At 33.6% G+C, this 23,489-nt stretch overlaps 2 protein-coding genes across 2 annotated transcripts in view; one reads left to right on the top strand and one right to left on the bottom strand.

The window, feature by feature from the left end:
• The first annotated feature begins 10,649 nt into the window (after window positions 1–10,649).
• LOC108561832 (cytochrome P450 18a1) lies at window positions 10,650–13,818 on the top strand. The gene is made up of 5 exons (XM_017919914.1): window positions 10,650–11,299; window positions 11,623–12,011; window positions 12,073–12,235; window positions 12,300–12,564; window positions 12,638–13,818. The coding sequence occupies exons 1-5, from the start codon at window positions 10,936–10,938 to the stop codon at window positions 13,041–13,043; spliced, it is 1,587 nt and encodes a 528-aa protein (XP_017775403.1). The 5' UTR covers window positions 10,650–10,935; the 3' UTR covers window positions 13,044–13,818.
• Window positions 13,819–14,618: 800 nt separating this feature from the next.
• Window positions 14,619–23,489, bottom strand: part of LOC108561833 (cytochrome P450 306a1) — a 35,581-nt gene continuing 26,710 nt past the window's right edge. Inside the window, exons 2-7 of the mRNA XM_017919915.1 lie at window positions 20,294–20,615; window positions 16,268–16,413; window positions 16,015–16,208; window positions 15,696–15,956; window positions 15,267–15,640; window positions 14,619–14,995 (exon numbers count right to left, since the gene is read on the bottom strand). Coding sequence (XP_017775404.1) covers window positions 14,820–14,995; window positions 15,267–15,640; window positions 15,696–15,956; window positions 16,015–16,208; window positions 16,268–16,413; window positions 20,294–20,615 — 1,473 coding nt within the window. The 3' untranslated portion in view covers window positions 14,619–14,819. The remainder of the gene's footprint in view (window positions 14,996–15,266; window positions 15,641–15,695; window positions 15,957–16,014; window positions 16,209–16,267; window positions 16,414–20,293; window positions 20,616–23,489) is intronic.

Genomic DNA, 23,489 nt, shown 5'->3' on the forward strand with positions numbered 1-23,489 from the left:
AGGCAAAGTTTACTATATATGGTAGATGTATTTTGCACAAGTTAAGCATGTCAATTATTTGAACAAGTTAAACGAGACAAGTACAACTTAAAAGTAATGAGTAAATACATAAATCAATAATCAATTTGTAACGAATCTCATTTTAATTCTACGTTGAATAACCCAGCAAATTGAATTTAATTATTCAAGTCAAAGTAGACAAGTAATTAAAAACAGAATAAAAATAAATTAAGTTACAAATGTTATTACAAATACTTGTACCAATTGTCAAATACTTGCACAAGTATTTAATTAAAATTCTGCACAATTCTTAATCAAGTATGTAACTATATATACATAAATAAGTATACCTTGTGACAAGTATTTTTTCCATCGGGATGAGCATACAATTTATAACAATAATTATAAATAGAACTAAATTTCGTTCATAATTTTACAGTTTTTTTTTTCATTAATCAAATACGCTTACTTGCATAATTTTGCATGTATTGAACTATAATCACAACATGTCAATCTGCGAATACTTGTACAAGTTATAGTTAAATAAAATATACAAGTATTTGTCCCAATTTTAAAATATGTTTACATAATATATAAATTATTTTACAATAAAGAAAACATCTAAAACATATTACGTAATAAGTAAATTCCCTATTCTTCAAACACATGTACTTGCATATTTTGCAAGTATTGAGCTATACGTACAACTTGACAATCGATTTATACTTGTATAAATCGATACAATTATATACATAATGTTTGTAAACATACAACTACTTGTTCCAAATAAATGTACATAACAATTAGGTTTAGAAATATTAGTAAGATAAGAGAATATTGTATGTATAAGTATTTGTCCAGTTTGTGAAATATATTCAATTAATGAATATTTTTGTGTTATTCGTACAATTCGTCAAATTGTTTATACAAGTATATAGTTTTATAAATAAATTAGTTGGTATGAGATAATTTAAAAAATAAATGTACAGGAATATCTTGCTTAGTGCGGTTTTAATCAGTGTAGATTCAATATAGTAAAATGAGCAAAATAAAAATTAATTTAAAAGAAATAGTACACAAAATGTATGCAGTCAAGATTCATATTATGCCATAAGAACTCGATTAGTCCGATTTCAAAGAGTGCGGGATATCGGCGAAAACAATTACTCACAATATGTACTTGACAAAATAACCTTTAAAAGAAAAAATAAATATGGTGAACGTTGCAATTTAGAAATAACAGATGACGCATGCCATCTTCGATTTCCGTTCGGAAATTCTGAAGTTGACAGGAAAATTTCTGCTTGCGTCTACAGATGAGGAGGAGGTACGAAGACCGAGAAATATGAATGGTAATGTGCATTAATTAATAATTAACAAAATTAATCGCGTTCTCGGAAAGCCGTGATTGCTGCGTGCCTACTTCTCAGGAACGATAAGAGAAGCGGGCTTTCGATGTTAAGAAATAAATAAAGCAAAACTTTCCACGATCCACGATAAATGCCGAATCAATTTACGCGCGAATATTATATGCATCGCGTTAAATGCGGAGATTACACAGAGTGCGAGCGATATCCGAGAGAGAGAGAGAGCTTCCTAGAAGGAAGTCTCGGGGATTTTATCCTCTCAAAGGATGACGAGAGCAAAAGGCACTCTTATCCTTACCGAATGATCAATCGGTCAATGAGAGCTGGTTGAGAGTTGAAGGTCGGAGGGATGGATGTATGGGATGTAAGGAGGAAGTGCAGACGGATACCATCGCGGTTTTTCGCTTACGAAACTGTAAATCTATCCGTCTCTCGTGCCGTACGTGACTATGAATGGTTTTCGAAGGTTCGTTGTTTACGCATTTAACGAATCCAAGAGATAAAAGAAGGCGCAACCCGTCCGACGACGGCGGATAGACGGTTGGACGGACGGACGGCCTCAAGTTCGACGTATGCATTGTATATGAATGCACGGAAAGAAAAGTTCATTGTACATCTGAGAGGTACAATGAACGAGGATCAACCAACTTATTTACTTACTTGCATTCAGATATCATTCACATTCGCAATCTGCTGAACTCTCAATTCCCAGCCAAATTTTTCCATTCCAAAAGTTCCCGAAGCAAAAAAAAACCATCAGACTCAACATTTCTTTTCCCAAATAATTCAAAATGAATAGTTAACAATCAAAGATTGTGAGCGGTTATATTTAGTTAGTTCACTCTACTGAATTCACACTGATTGAATGTATTATTTTATTGAGTTTAATTCTTGTGCTAGAGTAGATCAGTTCGATCTCAATCGAAATTAATACAAAAAATAACTAAAGTTATTGTAACGAATACACGTAAATATTTTGTCCTATTCTCAGGAAAATACAGAATCCTTTTTTGATTTTAGTAGAATAAGCAGAAATAATAAAAAAAATAGGAAAAAAATAAGAAAGTAAAAATAAGTATTAGTTTTTTTTATATAACATCTATTTTATTAACAGTCTATGACAAAAAGTGCATTAAGTAAATTTGTTGGAGGATACAATTATCACGTAGATGGGAAACTTTACAGCATCGATCTGTATTAGTTAACATAGTATCTAATAGTTATTGAATTTAATTAGATTAATGTGTTAAGTCTAGAATATTGCCGTTTTCAAGTCTGTATGTTCATTTGGGTGTGATTGTAGTTTTCCTTTAAGTATTGGTTAAATGCTTAAAATAACTATATAACAGGATAAAACTGAGATTCATGTTAAAAAAAAGAGATTTTGTCTTGAGACTGCATATTTGCACAACAAATCACAAACCTATGTCAATAAAGCGAGTACTTTTTTAATAAGCAGCGGAATATTTTAATGGAATTTCAGGCTTAATCCTGTATAAACATACAAACAAAGAAAATAATTTAAATTTCCATCGTTATTGATGTGTCATAAATATTGAATTTAAGACAAAAAATCTGAATTTTGAAATGTATACAAAAACACAATTCCTATAAGACATAGTCATGGTAAGACAAAATTAGTATGATCGTGGAATCTGTAAGTTAAGAAAAGTTGAGATTTTTAAATTTATGCTGCATCTATTCTATCCGTGAAATATACTAAGTACAGGTATCCCCCGAATTACGAACTTCCGGACAAACGAATAAAATTCTAAAAGCTCTAACTTGTTACTAGGAGATATAAAATTAACTGTCCAAAAAAAATTGATAATTGTAATAAAATATAATATTTTTGGAAGATATACGATCTGTTTTATTGCATTTGTTTCTTTTGTAATTTTTTATTAAATAATTGTGATGTCTACATTGAAAAGTATTTGTAAGTAAGTATTTTGTTTGTTTTAATCTATTTTTTCAAATTTATGCAGTCAGTAATACAGATTTTAACATATAGAAAAGTAAAAACTATGACTTATGAACAAATTCAACTTACGAACAACCCTTTGGATATATATATAATACAAAATATTTTGAATTATTAAAGATTTCACTGTTTTATAAATTAATTATATATTTGGATTTGATAAACTCTAAAAAAGACTAAAATGAAACGATCCTACACAATAAATGGAATTTTTCATGTTGGAATTTTTCTCTTTATATTCTACATATAATCAAGAAATTAAACAAATACTTTCCATCGAGTTGATTTGAGATGAATGGAGTTAATGAGATTAATTTCTAGTTTATCAAATCTTAGAATGTTGTGTATTATTCTTTAAGAATTATGTGAGGTATGTTTTATTAAGTTTAATTCTTGTCTTAGACTAGATCAGTTCGATCCCAATCAAAATGAATACAAAAAAATAACTTGGACTGTTATAATGAATAAACCTGAAGATTTCCTCAGGATTTAAGGAAAATTTTAATTTAATCTTGGTTTAATCAAAATTAAGAAGCAATGAATAAAATTCCACATAAACTCTTCGGTTGTGGATTTGGAATTTGTTCTGAATGTTGAAATACCAACGCGTATGTTGTACCAAGTATGGTAACCTTGGTAAATAAATAAACAAATGAAAGAGTAAATATGGTTTAGAAGGAGTTTCCCTGAATCCAGTAGTCGTAGTAGAATAAATAATTTGAAGAAAGAGTAAACAAAATCTCTCGTGTGCGGAATTTGAGGTGCTTTGCTTTCAATGATGTGCTTGGGGTCAACGATTTTTTTGCACTAGGTTCTTATTTTCTCTACAAACATTATTATTATGTTACTTTTCCCTCTTCTCGCGACAGGAGTGAAAGAGGAAGAAAGGAAAAACAAATGAATATAATATGGACGCGAATGCCTCGGCGTTCTTAAGTGCGATGAACTATTAGAAACATCAACAACAACAACAAATGGTTATGAGGATGATGAGGATGTTGATAATAGTCTATAGACGGAATAATTCATCGACTCCACGTGCGTTCGGACGTGCCGAAACGATGATCCTCAACTTCTTCCTCGCGAAGGGGATTCCGATTCCGCGCGTGCCGATACCGCTGAATGAATAATGCGTATATTCGCATTTAGATCAAATTCACAAAGAGATACACACACAAACAAACGACAACAAAAAAAAACGCATTCACTTACGTAACTCTCTCTTGTTTCGCTGCATTTCCCTCTCAATTTTCTCCCGTTGCATATGCTGTTTTTTTTCTTCATTATTTCTTTCCTGTTTCTCTGTCATTCTTCCTATTCGCGCTTGGGTTTGTTGGCCTCTCGAGGAAATTCACGATGAGCTCTGTGTAATTCTACACAGCGTTCCCTCTTCGTATCAGAAACGATAACTACGGACGGTTACATAACAAAAAAAATACTATTCGCATTTAACGCTGCAAAAATTGTAATCAATAAAAATCAATTGGATTACTATTTCCGATATCTTTTTTTTTGCAACGCACATTTCGGAATATACTTTTTAAATAAATGAAAATATGACGTGACAGCTCAGAAAACGGCTGTCAGAATACAAACAAAATCTTTGATTTTCCAGAAAATTTGATTATCAGTTCTGAAATAAAGATACTGTTGCTTCTACATTTAGTGTGTTAGTGTGTAATATTTAAAAAAGGCTAAATGTAAAGATTCATAAATTAATAAATTGTTAGTATAAGTTGAGATTATATGCGTAGTTTTTAGATTGACATTAAAGTGATATGTATACAGTAAGACCTCGTTTTGCGCTGCTTCGTTTAACGCCGATTCCTAGATTGTACTTGACCTGCATAACGATTTTCTACTATATATTAGCTGACTAGTGTGTTGCAAATATTTTAATAATAGAATGCTAAGTGGATATAGTTTGTATGTAAAGCAGTTATTATCTTTTCTTAATTAGAATTTAATTATTTTGTTATAAACTTAACAGAAATTTACTACAAAATTTCAAATAAAATAGTGAAAAATTAGGGATAGTTTTTTTATCAAATTATTTGCCAAAGTTGTCCAATTTTGGATATTCCATATCAAAACAAAAGATATAAACAATTTTTTTTTTCGTTGAACAAAGAATAAAACAAATAATACGTCATTGACATCATTTTATTTTAACTTTCTTGCAATTCTCAATCGTATTTTATGAAAAATAAATTTGAAGTTAAATAATAATATTTGTTCAGCCCAATTTGTTCATACACTATTTTAAAGTTGCTGCAGTTTGCAAACTTGAAAAGATTATAAAACTAAATTAACTAAGAGATTAGTGAAATTATCAATAGAATATTGCTATTACAATTCATATTAAACCAGTTGCTTTTATTGGACCAATTGACGTACTTTTATTTTAATCTTTTTACAATTCTCGGTTAAATCATTTTTTTAAATAAATTATATAATTTTGCAAGTAAAAATAGTATTTTTTGTACTTTTTCGTTACATTTTCTTTAAATATGTCCATTCGGAAACCTATAAAACTAAATTAAGTTTCTGAAATTATCAGTAGAAAATTTCGAACGAAAATTTCAGATTCAGTAACATGAAAATCATGATTACCTACTTCGATCGATTAATTCAACATAATAAAAATAAATTCTAAAAAAATAGTACACAAAATAATTTGTTGTATAAATTTTATTCTTTAGTTCCTCGATTAATCCGCTTTCAAACAGTCCAGAATATTGAAAGCGATTGCAAGATATTGCTGTATTGAGTTTAATGCTTTTCTAGGGTAGTGTTTCTGAAAGCTCAAAAACAATACAAAAATTGAACTAGAGTTGTTCATTATTACAACATCTTATTTTTGTCGTTTCTTTTCACTTTCGATACGCAATACCCGAAAGAGAGCAACGACACGTACTTCAATGTGTTTTCGTAAATTTCTATAAAATTGTTTACTCAAAAAAAATCATCGCGACAAGTATAAAAAAACACATTTAGTGTGGATGCACCATAATATAAACTAATCAATTAAAATTTATACTTTTTTCTTATTTAGAATCCTGGAAGAAATAATTGAATAAAATCAACTAGAAATGCAACACAAACATGTAATTGTTATTCTTTCTGCTCATTTCCGTATATCAACTTATATTTCTCTTACAATGCGCAATACTCGTACGAGAGCAACGTCCCGTCTTCACTACGCTTTCGTAATAACACTATATTGTTTACTCAAAATACCATAGAAACGTGCCATTGCACACATACGCACGTCGTGGACGCAATTGTTTCCAATTAATTCAATTTCCGAACGGCGGACGTTTTCTGGACACACGCGTGTGCTCGCTTACACTTTTTTTTATGTACCATCGTTTTCCCATCCAATTCAATCGCGCTTTATTCTATTGGTACATCGCTTTCGTATATGTGTGTGTTTAACCGACCGATCGTTTTTTTTTCCTCGCAAGAAATCCGAGGCATACGCAAACGTATTGTGATTGTGAACGTGGTGTCTCTTTGATGAATAAGCAGGCCCCCGTTTCGATTGCCCAATCGAAGGGGGGCCTGTTGCGCAAGAATGGCAGCAAAGGGAAACGTAAAGAAAACAAAAATACTAATGTAGTAACAAAGAGGAAATACAACAATCGGATTGTAGAAACGGTTCAAACCCTCCAGTATGGAATGAATGTATTTTTTTTGTCTAAATCACAGAATTTTCTTTATAAACGCACTTAAAGGTGTATTTAACAAATATTTTAACAAAAAAAAATATATTGTATCTAAAAAAAACCTTTATTTCCTTGTTTATAATACAATAACGCTCTATAACATTTTTATATAATTATTAAAGAAAATTAAAGAAATTGTAGCAACAGTTGATGTATATCAATATTAGACAGTATACTCAATGCTGGAGCTGTTAGCAATACCTCGCATAGTGCGGACTATATACCAATATACCGGACTGTTGGAACACATTAAACAATCATATGTAAAAAGTAAATTTGTATACTAATTTGTTTTGTCATTTAACATTTATTTTCAAATATATTCAAACCGGACTATAGCGCATGTAACGTGATTTACTTGCAGTTAAGGATACTGTGACATAAAAGATAATATTTTGACTTAAGATTGACTTAACTTTGGATTATAGAAACGGTTACCATAGCGACTTGATTATAAGGGGTGCAATTTTGCAGCCACATCAGTATGAAATTAAAGTTCCTGTATTTTTTAGTCTTAAACACGGAATTTTTGTTTTAAACGCACTGAAAGGTCAATTTAACAAAACAATGTTGTTTATATCGAAAATATATTGTATTTATCTAAAAAATCTTTATTCTTTATTAGTCAGTATGCTCAATGCTGTTGGAACACATTAAAACGCATAAAAGCTGCAACTTTACTATGTCATGAAAGATAATATTTTGAGTTAAGATTTGCAAATTGTAAATTATCGATTGAAATGTCATCACGGAGATTTTATGCGTGAGGTAGGCCTTGAAGAAGCCCCAAAAAGTTTTCCGCGCGCTAAAAATAAAATAGAAACTACATTTTGCAATTCTGCCCAGGCGGATTTGTGACTATTTGAAAGAGAGAAACAGAAGAAAAAAAAAGCAGATATACCGACTCAGACAACATACTCGTTTCCAAAATGGGATTAGGCAACCGAAGTTTAGTGGACAAATTTGAAGAGCGCTTTCTATCACGTCCCGTTGGCAAGTGTTTTCGATACAAAAGAGCACCTGGAATTGAAACAGAGAAAGAGAGACAAATGATGATGGGTCGAACACCTTTTTGGGTTCTAGTTTGTTTTCTCGCTCTGTCTCTTTCTTTTTGAAATTTTCCTCCTTCTTTGTAGGAGACAGAAGTCGTTGACCGACAAGGAAGCATAGAGTCCCTTTTCATTTTTTTTTATTATATATATATTCATTATTTATTTTTGGATAAGAAAGATTCCATCGATAAAACTTTCCCCACGATCGCACTCACTTTCTCTCTGTCTCTCTCTGTTTCTTTGACTTTTGTCGTCGCCACTGAATTTTTTGATTCATCACGAAATTTATCTTTTTTTTTGAAAAATTGAATCAAACCACTTCTGACTTTTTTGCAAATTACAATAATATATATTTATTTTTGGATCGAAACGCAATTAAACCTTGATTGCCATGGGACTTTCTCTCTTTCTTGGACCCACGCGAACCCACTTAAACGAAATGTACGTAACGAGGAATAAAAGCCTCACGTACTTATAGAGTTCATTAAACCAAAATATTTATTGTTTTCCAACATTGCCAATAGAGAAAAGAAAGAAAACACTATTTTCGATAAATAAAATATATGATCTAGAAATGTTTCATCAAAAACGAAACTAAGGCAACGACCGATAACAGTTGGAATCGATCTGCACTGTTTTTGCTGCGTTCGATTCCTGGAATGATGTATTTTTTTTCGACTTCCTTCGTTGTTAATTTTTATTTTCGCGTTATGTAATGTCCATAGTGCGTGTGTGCAAGCGAAAAGAACAACAAATTCAATTACATCTTTTCACCTACATTCCGGCCGTGTGTTGCGCTATTTTTAAACATTTATTGTCGCATTCGACAAGCTCATCAAATTTGAATAATAAAAAAAATGCACAAACTGCAGAATGATCCGACGATCGTAACTTCAACATTTGTTGTTCGTTTTGTTGCTGGACAACCGTTTGCTAAGGTCATGGTGGACAACAGAAAAGATATAAACATGCGAAAACTGTGAAATTGACAGATCTAACCTATCAAAATTGACACGATCTAATATATCACAATTATGATCAAAGTTCTGTCAATTTTAATGAAACATTTTTTTTGTCAATGTGACTTTTAGAACTTCATTCGCAATCTAATTAATTCAAATATTAATTTGTATTACATAATATTAAATATTCTTATTTTCTTAATGATTTTTGCCTAAGCAATAGATTTTTCTTAATTTAATCTGAGTGTCGAATGATTTTTTATATAAGCGACACAATTTTATCTATGAAATATAAAATTTTGTTATGACTTTTGTTTGAAATTTATAAAAGGAAATTTTCTTAAATTATCTTAAATCAACTTAAAGTGCTAACCAAAAAATGCTTGCTTTTTATTTTATTTCATAGATTGTCTTTTTAACCCAAATATCTACTTTAAATTCAACATCTTGTTGAGTAATTGAAAAAAAATCTGTTTCTTTTCAAAACGTTTTTTATGATATTAAAAAAATAACATAAATGCATTCGCTAAGGTTAGGAGTTGCCAATTTGGTGAATGTTTTTATATACAGATTCGGTTGTAGTCTTTTTTTTTCTCATGACATTCGCATTGGCCAACTAGTTTTTGTTTGTCTTTCCACTTATTTATTTACATTGAGTTTGTAGTATGCATTTCATATTATATACATATTCATGTATATTATAGATTTAACACAAGTTGCAATCAGAAAGGTCAAACTTCGAGTCGCAAGATTTTGAACTCGCGTTATCAAAATAGCGTACGAAATTTGATGTGTCTCTCGTGTTAAACATAAAATACTTAAGCTTTACCTCTGAATTGACCATCATCCACTTTAGGAATTGCTGATCTAACAATATCTAAGATCTAAAATATAAATATAAAATTTAATTGTATTTTTATAGAAATGTTAATTGAATCAATTTATGTAAATTTTATTTCTCAAAATCTTGGGCGAAAAGACTGCAGTCAATAGCCTTTTGTATATAGTCAATTATTTTTAGTTATTATTAACTATTAAACATTTTGATTTCAATATTAAAATCTATTTGAATTGATTTTAAACAATAACACAGAATAAATAGTATATTTTTTTAAATTTAAATTTTCTTTTATTCTCTAATTTCAATGCGTTTCTTTTAGTAAGGTCATGAATGATGAGATTCTTTTCCTACCATAGGTTCAATGAATGATGAAGAAGAGGTGGCGGAGGTGGAGATTAAGAGACCAGAGGGATGCAATCATGATGATGGTAAAACTTTGATGATGATGTTTATTTTATAATCGGTGGAGAAGAGGGAACAACACAGTCGACCGGCGTGGCGTTGAGTATCGTTTGGAGTGAATAACCAATGGATGTGAGAGGGGATTGCGTGGTGATTGGATCAGCAGGTAGGCTCCTCCCGCACTCTTTAAGATGCTAAAATACCCCCCACTCAATATGACTCAAGTCATATGGTTGAGTAACGTATATAAGGTTTTGGTTTAGTCTTGATACAGCATTGACACTCATGTGCACTCGACACACTACCACTGCAAGAACCACTAGTATATATATGCTCTCGCATTGTATGCATGTGTATTTAAATATATAGAAATATATATTATTTTATTGGTAGATGTACGTTGTACATGTGAATATATTTTATAATAAAATATATACATAGAAAATAATCGTCTTCTCCGATAGACTGAGAAGTCCAGAAGACTAAATACTCACTTGCTGCTCGTGCGTTTCTTCGATTCAGTGCGACGAGTGTAGAATATTACAAGAAAATAATATAATTAAATAAATACAAGCAGTCACCATCAAAACTAAATCAAAATGTTCGTGTACGGCTTCTTGTGGCTATGGAGTGTTATTACGCGGGAAGTGTCCTCCAACGTTCTGTTGGTCTTCGTGTCGGTGCTGATGATCGTACGAATCCTGCAGATCCTATCGGAAGAGAAGAAACTCCCGCCGGGTCCTTGGGGTCTTCCCATTATAGGCTCGATGCCCTTTCTCAAGGGCGATCTGCACCTGTACTATAGAGACCTGGCCCACAAGTACGGCACACTTTTCTCGATGAGGATAGGTTCGCAGCTGATGGTTGTCCTGAGCGACTACAAGATGATCCGCGATACCTTCCGCAAGGAGGAATTCACCGGAAGACCAGTCACCGAGTTCACCAAAATCCTTGGCGGATACGGTAAGTTACCATGAATCTGCTCTTGTACTTGTTTGTTTCCTGTCATCCTTCCTTCGCCCGCTGTTATATCACGAGGAAACGAAGATTGACTCGCATCAACTTCAAACCGATTGATAAGGCATGCAGAAGCCGATTTTTGTAATCGAAGTTAACCCAGTTTTAATGCAAGCTGCACGCGCGTTTCATAACACTTATTGGGTCACAGCAGCGCGCACTCGACTATTATTATTGTTGTCGTTACTATTATTATTATTTGTATTGTAGTCGTCATTGGCGATGATCGTGATTCTGATGATTCAAATATTTCCGTTTTTTGTTTCCAGGCGTGATTAACACCGAAGGTAAACTGTGGAAGGACCAGAGGCGCTTCCTGCACGACAGATTGCGCAACCTCGGCATGACTTACATCGGCTCGAAGAAGGCGCAGATGGAGAGCCGCATCACGCGTGAAGTCGAAGAGTTAATAATCGTGATGAGAGCACAGAATGGCGCTTCCACTGATATCAACTCCTTCTTCGCCATCTCCATCTCAAACGTTATCTGCGACATCCTCATGTCCGTCCGCTTCTCTCACAACGACACCCGCTTCCAACGCTACATGGAACTCATCGACGAAGGCTTCAAACTGTTCGGATCCATGAGCCCCGCCCTCTTTATCCCCGTCCTCAAATACTTGCCCGGTCTGAGGAAAACTCGCCAGAAGATCGAAGGGGTAAGTCATAGATGATTTACATCCGATTTAATATTTACTAATTATTTTATTTCTTCTATAGAACCGTAAAGAGATGGCTACTTTCCTACAAATGACCATTGACGAGCACAGGCGCACCTTCGATCCTAGTCACTTGCGCGATGTTGTCGACACTTATCTCTTGGAGATCCAAAAGGCTAACGAGGAAGGCGTCGGTCATCAATTATTCGAGGGTCGCGATCACGGTATGTCAATCAACTCACTCAACGAAATAGAGCGAATTAATCAATTTTTATATTCTTACCGCAGATCGTCAAATGCAACAAATCATGGGCGACCTCTTCTCGGCCGGCATGGAAACCATTAAGTCATCCCTCCAATGGGGCGTCCTCTTCATGCTCCACCACCCAGAAAAGATGCGTGCCGTGCAGGAAGAGCTCGACCAGATCGTCGGCAGAAAACGTCTTCCAAATCTCGAAGACCTCCCATACCTCCCCGTCACCGAATCCACAATCCTAGAAGTCCTACGCATATCCAGCATCGTCCCCATGGGAACCACGCACGCTCCAACAAAGTAAGTCATCTCTTGAAAAAAAAACATGAATCGAACAAATTAACTAACTGTATTTCTTCATTGCAATCATCAGGGATCTCAACCTGAACGGCTATCATCTTCCGCAAACCGCCCAAGTGGTGCCACTGCTGCACGCCGTCCACATGGACCCGAAACTGTGGGACGAACCGGAAAAATTCGACCCATCCAGGTTCATCGATGCCGAAGGCAAGGTCCACAAACCAGAGTTCTTCCTTCCGTTCGGAGTCGGTCGCCGCATTTGCCTTGGAGAAGTTCTCGCCCGTATGGAGATCTTCCTATTCTTCAGCTCTCTGCTGCACAGCTTCGACCTCACCGTGCCGGAAGGCCAAACCCTTCCCAACCTTAAAGGTAACGCCGGCGTGACGATAAATCCGAACCCGTTCAACACGAGCCTGAAACCTAGGCCCTTTGATTCGGATCCAATCACGACGACGATCCGCACCGCCGGAAGTCACTAAAAAAAACAAAAAACACAACACAAATCAAACTAACAACACATACTAAATATCATATTACTCTTTATCGCTATTATTATTTCTACATATAATATTTTCGTTGTTAATTTAAGAGCACGGTGACTGAAAGAATGGTTCCTAGCCGAAGGCACTTCTTTTACTTTTACTACATCCATAATATTATTACTTTTTATATAAATTCGTATTAATGAATTCGTAATTAAATTCGTAGAACTTAAGTCTTCGATTAAAACATAATTTAAAGCAATTAAAATAATCTATCAAAGATCTCCGATCGCAAAAACTCAACCGAGCAGAAGTCGGCTGTGCGTATATACAAAGTGTTCATTATTGTTTTGTTTTCATTAGTCTTACGTACTCGATTATAAGCATACAATTACAATTAATAACTAGTCAAGAGTAAAAAAAAAACAAACAAGAAACGTTAAGAAAAAAAAGTACGAGTGAAACCTCCGCCCACTATATCATAAAATAATATAAACGACGAGAAAAGTAGAAGAAAAGGAAACAAAATAATATTGCATGTTGACATATTACTTTACATATATGTTACAATTACTGTTTTGTTCTTTTTTTTTATAATTAACATTTTTCTGTTACCTATTTTAATATGAACCAGCGTTTAATTTAGTAGTCTTAAGTATAGGTCGTCGCGTTTCGAACAACCACCGAAGCGCGGGAAACTCATTTTTTTTATATATATTTATTTCTCTTGTACATATTGCTGCTACCCTCATACCCAACCTGCGAATGAAAAGAAGAAAAAAAAGCGAATATGAACAATCGAATCCGACGGCCGCAATTATCCTAGCGTTACTATTATATTCTGTACATAACCTTTATTTTACTGTGTATATATATTATATAATCTTATAAATACCTCCTAAATGTACCCTCGATGTTAACAAAATATAAATCCTATTCGTATTGTATATGAAGGATGAAAAAAAAAGCACACACATTTTTAGTTTTATTTTTTATTTTATAATTTGTGTATACAAAAAACAGTGTTAATGAAGTATGGAAAAATAAATCGTATTTTATATATAAAAAAATAATCAATATATATATATTTTCTATTTTTTTCCTTTATCACCCTTACGAAACCAACAATAAAATTTAAACAATGTTTGATAATTTTCAAGATGAAATAATTATTTTTTCAATTATTTTGAATTTTAAACTGAATTGAAATCATAAAATTATGTTTATTTAATGATAAAATTATAATTTTATAAATTTTCCGGTCAAACCGGAAACTAGTCACAAAAATTTTAATTTAAAAATATTTCTAGTAATGTCGTATATTGTGATAAAAGAAATCAACATTATTTATCTAAAGATAAAAAAATAAATTTTAAAAACTTTCTGGTAAACACGGAAGTTGGAGGTAGTCACAAAAGAGATCAACATTTTTAGAATTAAATATAAAATTAAAATATATCAGATACTGTCCGGTAAAGCCGGAAATATGAAGAAATCACAAAATAAATCAACGTTTTTATTATAAAATATAACATTGAAGTTGTAAAAACTCTCTTGTAAAAGTTTGGAGGTAGTCACAAATGAGATCAATATTGTTATTTAAAAATACATTTTGGATATTTTCCGGGAACTCCGGATGTTGCAAATTGTAACAAAAAAGGCATTGTTTATTTCAAGGTAAAATTGCCATTACTATTATTATAAACATCCGGAAATGTCAACATATGTAAAGTTTGTATTGAGAAGGTAGAGTAAGGTCAGAAAAAGAAATAATTATTCAAGCCTTTTCTTGAACAGAAGAAGTTGCCGTTTCGGCGCCAAAGTAATCCCGGTGACGCCTTCCAAATCCAAGCTTCCCTGAGCAATGATTTCGAAACGTCGAAGGATTTCGACTGAGAACAGCAGCATCAGCATCTTGGCAAGGTCCTCCCCGATGCACATTCGATTTCCTTGTTGCGTAAGTTGAATAGTGGTAGAAGCGAGAAACAAAAAAAAGGAAAAAAAACTTAATAAAAACAAATGCACCAAGGACGTCGGAAAAGGAAAATAATAGTTCAGGTAACTGTGCTTCAAGGTGTTGCTTTGCTACAATGTTCAAGGATGCGTTATGCAACCGGGATTAATGCACACTAAAAACAAGTGCATCGTCGTTCAAGGATAGCGCAAACTTTTTTATACGTTACTAGTGTGTGTGTGTGTTTTTTTTCTGTGTGTTTTCACCTGTTTGGAAAGGAATGAAGGCTTCGCCTTTGAAGAATTTGCCTTGCTCGTCGATGAAGCGGTCCGGTCGGAACGTTTCCGGATCGGGGTACGTCTCAGGGTCCATGTGGATTGCCCATTGGAAGGGGACGATCATCGAACCTTTGGGGATGATAAAATCGTCCAGCTGAATGTCGCGGAGGGCACCGTGCGGTAAACCCAGCGGTACGACGGATCGGATACGTTGGGTCTCGGATAGGGCAGCTTCCAGAAGCGGAAGATACGGAAGATCGTTTAAATCGATGGGATGTTGATAGGCTTCCGCAAATTCGACGATTTCCTTATGAACTTTGGCCTGCTCCTCGGGATTGGCCGCCATGAACATAAAGAACCAGCTGCCCGATCGGTATGTTAAACATATTAATCGAAATGGTTTAGAAGAAATATTACCTTATAGTGACCAAAGTCGTGTCTAATCCGGCCCCGAAGACATCCGCCAAAAGGTGGTAGAATTGCTGATTCGTGTAAAACGCCTCGTTCTTACCCCCAACCGTGCTGCTTCGTTCCAGAAGGAAAGCTTCAAGGATGTTGCTTCCATCCAATTTTTTCGAAGACTTCTTTCGCTTCTCGATGATCTCGCGGTAGACCTGATGCGTCTTGTGTTTACCCTCAAGCAAATAATTAAAAATTTTACGGAATTTCGGAATAAATCTATAGCATAATTGAAAAATTAAGAAATTAAATAATTAAAGATCACTGAAAACGTTACCTAAATGATGGAACGAAATTCAAAACTCCTCCGACGCCGATGTGCTTGACGCCTTCCTCTTGTAGCGATTGCAACCAAAGCCAAATAGGGTCGTCCCTTTCATACCGAACCCCAAAGACCAAGCTATTGATGACGTTCCCTATGTTGTGTCTCAGTACATCCTCTGGACTAACCAATGGGTCGCTCTCGATAAACTAATTCAACATCATAAAACAATTAAATAAACTTCACAAGCTTTAAGAAGATACAGTACTTTCAAACAATCGTCGATCTCCGTACGGATGAGGGCCTCGATTTCTTTCCTCTTTTCAGAATATTTATGCATTCCGAACTTCTTCAACGCGGAGTGGACAAAACGCCTCTGGTCCTTCCACAAAGCGCCCTCGGCACAGATGAGACCTTTAAAAACGAAGAAATTGCAATCATTTCACCTTGAGGTATAAACATTTTTATTTATTCACTCTCCGCTACTATTATTCATATACGACGAAAATTATTATTATTATTGTAAACATTTTTTTTAGCATATTTATTTATATTTGGTTTCGTCGACTTCTCAGTGAATGCTACTGACTTCCCTTGACTCTCGAGAGTGAGATCGAAAGTGTTCGCCGGCAAAAAAGCACGTGAATCCGAAAATAAATAACATTTATCTAGTCGTAAATATATATATAGACAGACACATGCGCTCCGTTTCATCTTAAAAAGGAATGGAAATAAACCGGACGTGATGCAATTCACTTAATGCTAAAATTAAGAAATATTCGACACACAAAAAAAAGACACGCAACATGTAATTGAATTGAAACACGAACAAAAAAAACGCATAGAAGAAGGTCACGTATAATATTTGGAGTTGCAAAATTTTCATGATTAATTATTGCACGAGAACATGATTTTTTTTTATTACTTGCTTTATTCATACTAAATCCAAAAACGAATAAATCAAATCTTGCTAAATAGAAACATTCGATCATTTTATTTGCATAGTTTCTTTTCTTAGCTTCTTTTTATCCTGTGTTCTACATAATACCTAGACATTCTACAAATTACCTAATTTGGTACATTGTCTTTGCAATTTATATAATACTCTTTCAATAAAGAGAATTTTAATAATCCAATAACTTCAACATTTGACGTTTTATAAAATGCCTAGATATTATATTGTCTACGTATTATATCATTAATTTTCTAAACTTTACTAAACGCATAATACAGAATTATACACTCTACCGGTATCGCTTATGTACAGCAATACCTCCCTTAGTACGGTTTCAATCGGTCCGAATTCACTGTATAAAAATAAATACACAAAATTATGCCTCAGATAAGAATCTGTTTGTGTCGTTTATTTCTATTATGTTGTATGCACTTAGTTCCTCGATTAGACCGGTTTCCGTACTATGCGAGGTATTGCTGTATATTCATATTACAAAAAAGGAGAGTTGTTTCGATGATTTGCCAAAAAACTGCAATTGTCCAGTTCAAAGTACGCGAAATTACGCAACAATTGTGCAACAATTCATGACTTGCTCATGCAAACGAAGTGAGAAGCTCTCGGATTTGCGGCTATTTTTGGTGCGATCTGGCGCAAGTCGAAAAAGCGCGCGTGTTTCACCGGGAATCCTCGTCCGACCGTGACATTTCCCCGATGGAAAAAAGAGAACGACGGAAATTTTCTCCCGACTGAAACAAATAAATATTGATAAATAAATCAATATTTAAAAAAATCGAGTCTTCTTTTTCAGAAAATAGTTGGAAGGTTGTATCGGAGAGAGGATATCTCAGAAAGCACGTGGATCCTCGCACGGTTTGAGTATCCTTCACCTAATCTTCTACTACGACTACTACTACTACTTCTACTACTATTTACTACTCGAGGAATTTCCTACACATAAAAGGCGCGCAAATTACATATTCATAAAAGGATTATTTATGTATGCGTGAATAACATATTAGAATCTGTTTAAGCGAGTTCGTTGACTGATCGCTCGATGGTTTGATGTACTTCTTGAAGGTTTTCCACCTCTCGAAAATCTAACAATAACAACAACAGCATGAAGAAGAAACGAAAGCGAAATGGCATGCGTTTCGGGATTTATAGCGAGGGGTAAAAACAAAAGAGGGAGAGGCGACAGCTCGAAGTTCTAGAATGTAGAACAAACAGGATAAAAAGGAAAAAGTTTTAATAAGAAGAAGGCAGAAGTTGCAGCGGCATTCCCAGACCACTTAGTAACGAACTAGTTGGTTCAGTGGAGCCGGAGACTTATTGACTGCTCTCGAACGAACGAAGGGTTCATCCACACCAATCGTGGACTCGATTTCCAGAACTAACCAGAAGAACACAATACAACAACAACAAGCAAAGATGCATCACCGAGAAATTTCTTTCTCATGAGCTCAGAGCTTCTGGAATATTCGAAAAACTAAGAATCTAAAAATTGATTTAATTTTATAAAATCGATTTACCATTGTTAATTAATAAAAAAAAGTTGATCATGTATGAACTAAGCAGCAGTAACAGCTAAGCGAAATCGAAAGTGGAAGGAGAGCAAAACAGAAGGAAATCAAGAGAATTGTTTTACACTGCACGAATTTGTTTTGTTTTCATGTCTTGTTATTGGGTTTGTTTTCGGCTCTTCCTCCATCACCGTCAAATTCAACTTTCGTTTTCGCCACGCGTGACAAAAGGGGATTGCGCAACATATTTATTGGCCTTGTCTGTAATGCAGAGGAATGCGGAGGACGCAGTCACAGTATACCATCAGAAAGAGATCAAGAGGAAGATGATGATTAAAAATCAGGTGATCAGGTTCTGCTAAGGACATGGGCGATGCTAATTTTAATCTTACGAATGCGCTGAATGGATAATTATCTAATCTGCGAATTAGCATTAACTATTTGCAAATTTTTGCTTAGATTTACCAATATTTATGAGAAGTTTTAGTTCTTAAAACGAATTCGTTCTAAACGATAATTATTTAATCTAATATCTGTGAAATTGCTTTGTTATTAAGAAAAATATTGTTGCAAGGGATAATTGTCTAATCTGTGAAGTTTAAGTTATGTAGATTATAATTAGAAATTGTATTTAATCCTTAAGTTAGTCAGCAATTATTAAAAATTTTAGATCCTAAATTTCAATCTTTGGAAGGAATATTCATCTAATCTCTATATTAGAACAAGGATTTATAATTTTTGGTAGATCTGGAAACAAGTAGTATATATTAGAAGTTTTAGATCCTAAAAATGGAATGGTTATTTGAGATAATGGTCCACTCTGTGGATTAAGATTAATGATATATAAAAAACGAAATTATTGCAAATTAGCAATTAGTCTTAACTTAATAAGTAGTATTCTTATGTGATCGCTAAAACGCACTTCTTGTATGTTGCCAACCAAGGCGGTTGTTATAAAACGTATTTTTTTTATAATTAAATAAATAACAAATCCTGAAATTCACAAATCCTTTCTTAGAATAATATTTTTAAAAGCATTAAATACATTTGAAAAGGAAAGTAGTTACAATGTAATGTTTTCGAGTAATAACACTTTTCAAAAATAAAAATTTATATTTTAACTCAAAACTTCCTTTTCGGATATCCTGAAATCTGTTAACAGAATAAAATGCGATATGATGTACATTTTTTGTTGCAACTAAATCTTATAAAAGCATTCAGTATGGAATTGTAAACATTTTAAATGTTGATAATGATACTAAGATGTATAAAATTAAATGAAACATTCAGATATAAACGAAGTACAAGCTATATTTTTCAGATGAGAGTCGTTTGTAAATGGTTTAGTACGTTGGACTCCTGGTTTTTGATGCGAAGCATATATAAATATATATAAAATAGAAGGCGTGCTAGACTTTGGGTGGAGCCAAGAGAACATGTGGCTCCTTGCTCCACGTGAGTTCATCCTATGTAGTGAATAAGTATGTATACCTATATACATGCACCCGAACATACTCCTTGTATATATATGTATATATAGACAAGTTGTATGAGGAAGAAAGCAGGTGGGGGCCGAAGATATTCCTGCAGCACCAAGAGCGAACGAGAGATCTCTTCAGTCAGGTCGGACGATCCAAACCGTAGGGATGCGATGCGCGGTCGACAGGACGAAGGAAACACGAAAAATGTATTCCGAACAAAATTAATTGAAATTTAAGGACTTAAGATGATACTGATTATATATAAACATGATGATGACATGGTGACCCACTGGTTGCAGTATCTTAATTTTTTTTTTCAAATATTCTTTACCACTCACCGTAACCCTTCATGATCCCATGCGTTAGGTACAGAGGGGCGCGACCTGAAGCTGCGTCCATAGCCAAAACCTTTCGAATCTGTCGAGCATCGCTCAGAACCACCGTATAGACGTTACCCAGGTGCAGACCGAAAACCTTTCCGTACTTGACGCAAAGCTTAGCCAGGGTGCGGTGCGGAGCTTTCGCGTCCAGCAAAGGCAGATACCCGAACATCGGAAAACCGGAGGGTCCAGGCGGTAAGGCCATCATCCCCGTAGCCGCGCGTCTCTGCCACCACAGCCAGAAGGCCGAGGCGATGGCCACGACCATAAAAATAACCATCTGAAAGAAGAAGAAAAAAACATAAATAAAGCGTATAGACAAGAGAAAACAAAAATGAAATCTCAGAAAGAGAGGCGGCCACGTGGTGGTTGGTTCGTTTAGGGTCAGCAACCGTGGGGGCAATGCATCCGATTTTTTATGAAAATCTAAGGACAACCACTCTCGTCGACCGTCCAACTCTCGCACACACATACACTTACACATATACATACACACATTCACGTATGCAAGTGTGTATACACACACACACATACACGCTCAAGCTTTAGTTCAATGATTCTTAATGCGATCGCCTAAGAACATTATCATTATTATTATCATCATCATTATTATTATTATTAAAACGCACGTTATTTATTGTAATCGTCGAGCCAATTGCACGCATTCTCTGCGCTCGCTTGTTCTCGTACATTTATTTATTTATATATTTATTTATTCGCGTTCAGTTATCTTCGACCGGTTCTATATATAGACGTGATTAGAGCGCGATCGCCTAAGAGATTTAACACTGATTAACCTCCTCGTGGTTTATGCTCGACCATCGATAATTAAGAAAAGAAGTATAAGAAACACGCCTAAATAAACAACTTTTATTTATTACCGTGAAAACTATCAGCAAGGTAATATTGCATTCGCGAGATCTTTGCTAATGATGATTGCGTAATACAATTTGATGACATAGTTGCGTTCAATACATATTATCAAGATGTAGTTGTCAAATAATTGATATTTAGAGGAGAATGATGAGATAATTGAATTTTATACCACCTTTTCAGTACTTTCTTCCCAATGTGTCAGTGTTGAATAAATGTCATTTACAAAATAAAATATATTTATAATAAATAAATATTAGGGATTTGAAAAGAAAAGAAAAATATCCCGAATACTAAATGTTTAAGCGCTATAGTTTGTTTAGTAATGATAATAATTTAGTACAATTTTAACTATACTATCTTTCAATGTTATGTTTTAACGAACATAATCCGCTACCCGCATTGTTTTTTTAACCAATTTAAGAAGCGCCTTACGATTCAAAGGTATCAGAATATAAAAATGCAATGTAAAAAATAATTGTGTAATATCTTAATAAAAACGAAAATAAAAAGAAAACTCTGTTATGTATAATGTCTCAACTAATTTATTAATTAAATTATGTCTTAACAAATGAATTTAAGACAAATTGAATGTAAATGACGTTAAAGAATAAAATATATTGATCCATTATATGTTAAATTATTTAATTTTATTTTAAATTTGACTGTCAAATTAATGTTATTTATAGCAGTGATTCTCAGAGTGACAAAAAATTAGTCAAAATCAGTCACAGATCAATCCTGGTTGTTTTTCTACATATACTCATTTTTCAGAGGGTCGGAGAAACTTTCTATATCCAAAGTGGACCAAAAAATTTAAGAATCACTGATTTAGAGAAATAAAATAAAAATAAAAGAAAAACTGGGTAATGTTAAATAATAAAGATATAAAAACTCCAAAGGCAAAAAAAAACGGTGAAGACAAATCACATACGGGCAGAACAAAAACAGACAAATGATGATAACTTATTTCAATTTGGTACTAAAAGAGCTGATCATGAGGAAAAAACTGATCACCTAATAAAAATATAATCTTATGTACTAATTTTTTAAATTTATTTTTATTTGTTGATTAAAATATAGTTTGTTTTGAAATTTTCAAACTGAATCCGGACTGATTCAAACCGGACTATGTGAGGTATTGGTGTACTATATATCAATTCTCTTTGAAGAAAAACCGTAAATTATGCCTTTTTGTATGGATTAAGTTTTTTGAAATTTATAAATATGTATTTATTTTTATTTTTGAACGACTGTTGGAATAAATTTTATTGTTTTCTAAATGTTAAATTCTTAGTTTGAAAGATAGCCCTTTAGTCATATTGTATGACCAATAACAATGTTAAAATAAAAATATAAAATGGAAACTTAATATTTTCTTTCATAAAAATCAGTTCAATATTTTTTTTTTCAATACTTTATTTAACACCACTACTCATGGGTACCACAAAATTGATTTTCTTTAATATTCAGGGATGAAGATTTAAAAGATATTCAAAGGTCACATTTAGAGAAAAACTTTTTTTTCTTAATATTCTGTAAATTTACAGTCAAATATATACGTTTCTATAAAAAATGTTATTATTTATTTAAAAAAAATCATAAATTTGGCAATTAATGATAATTGTGTAATTATATGGTATTTGATGGAACAATTTAATCATTCCAATTTTAAAGAACGATTTTAAGAACAATAACAGTTTGTCAGATGGAATATAAAGATATCCATACAAAAAATATAAAATAAAAAAAAACTGAGATGTTATTTATGGTGTCTCGACTGATGAAGAAGAAAGGTGTCGCGTTATTTTCGAGAAGACAACAATTATCTTTTGGGTTCGTGTTGCTCAACTCGATACAGGCAGATTGTTGAACTGCATCCGTCTTTTTTTGTGTGCAACAACAACAATAATAATAATAATAACAACGCTCGATGTAAGTATATGTCGAGAGAGTATATTTTCAGGCTTCGTAAAAGTCAACGTACAGAAATGGCAATGTCCTGTCTGTTAAAGGAACGACCGCTGAAATAATCTTAATTCATTTACCTTCGCGAGCAACTAACCTTTAGAAAATAAAAATACGCGAATACATAAAACTCGAAAAGCTGCAGCGACCTCAGCAGAATGCATTGGCCTGCCGCCTCTCTTCCTCTACTGCAGTCGGTGGCGGCTGCTGTTGCTGAAGCGGAGGCGGCGGCGTAACCGCTCATAGTTGCTACGCGCACATGCAAATCCGTACGCATATGAGAGTAAGTACGTGGAGTTTTTTTGTTTGTTGT

Source organism: Nicrophorus vespilloides, unplaced genomic scaffold (assembly GCF_001412225.1).
Source record: "Nicrophorus vespilloides isolate i.1.1-1 unplaced genomic scaffold, Nicve_v1.0, whole genome shotgun sequence".
NCBI lineage: Eukaryota > Metazoa > Arthropoda > Insecta > Coleoptera > Silphidae > Nicrophorus > Nicrophorus vespilloides.

What these genes read in the sequence shown, in the direction of transcription:
- LOC108561832 (XM_017919914.1), top strand. Translation starts at nt 10,936, where the DNA reads ATGTTCGTGTACGGCTTCTTGTGGCTATGGAGTGTTATTACGCGGGAA. An exon ending in CAAAATCCTTGGCGGATACG is followed by an intron (nt 11,300 to 11,622) that starts GTAAGTTACCAT and finishes TTTTGTTTCCAG; the next exon opens with GCGTGATTAACACCGAAGGT. An exon ending in CTCGCCAGAAGATCGAAGGG is followed by an intron (nt 12,012 to 12,072) that starts GTAAGTCATAGA and finishes TTTCTTCTATAG; the next exon opens with AACCGTAAAGAGATGGCTAC.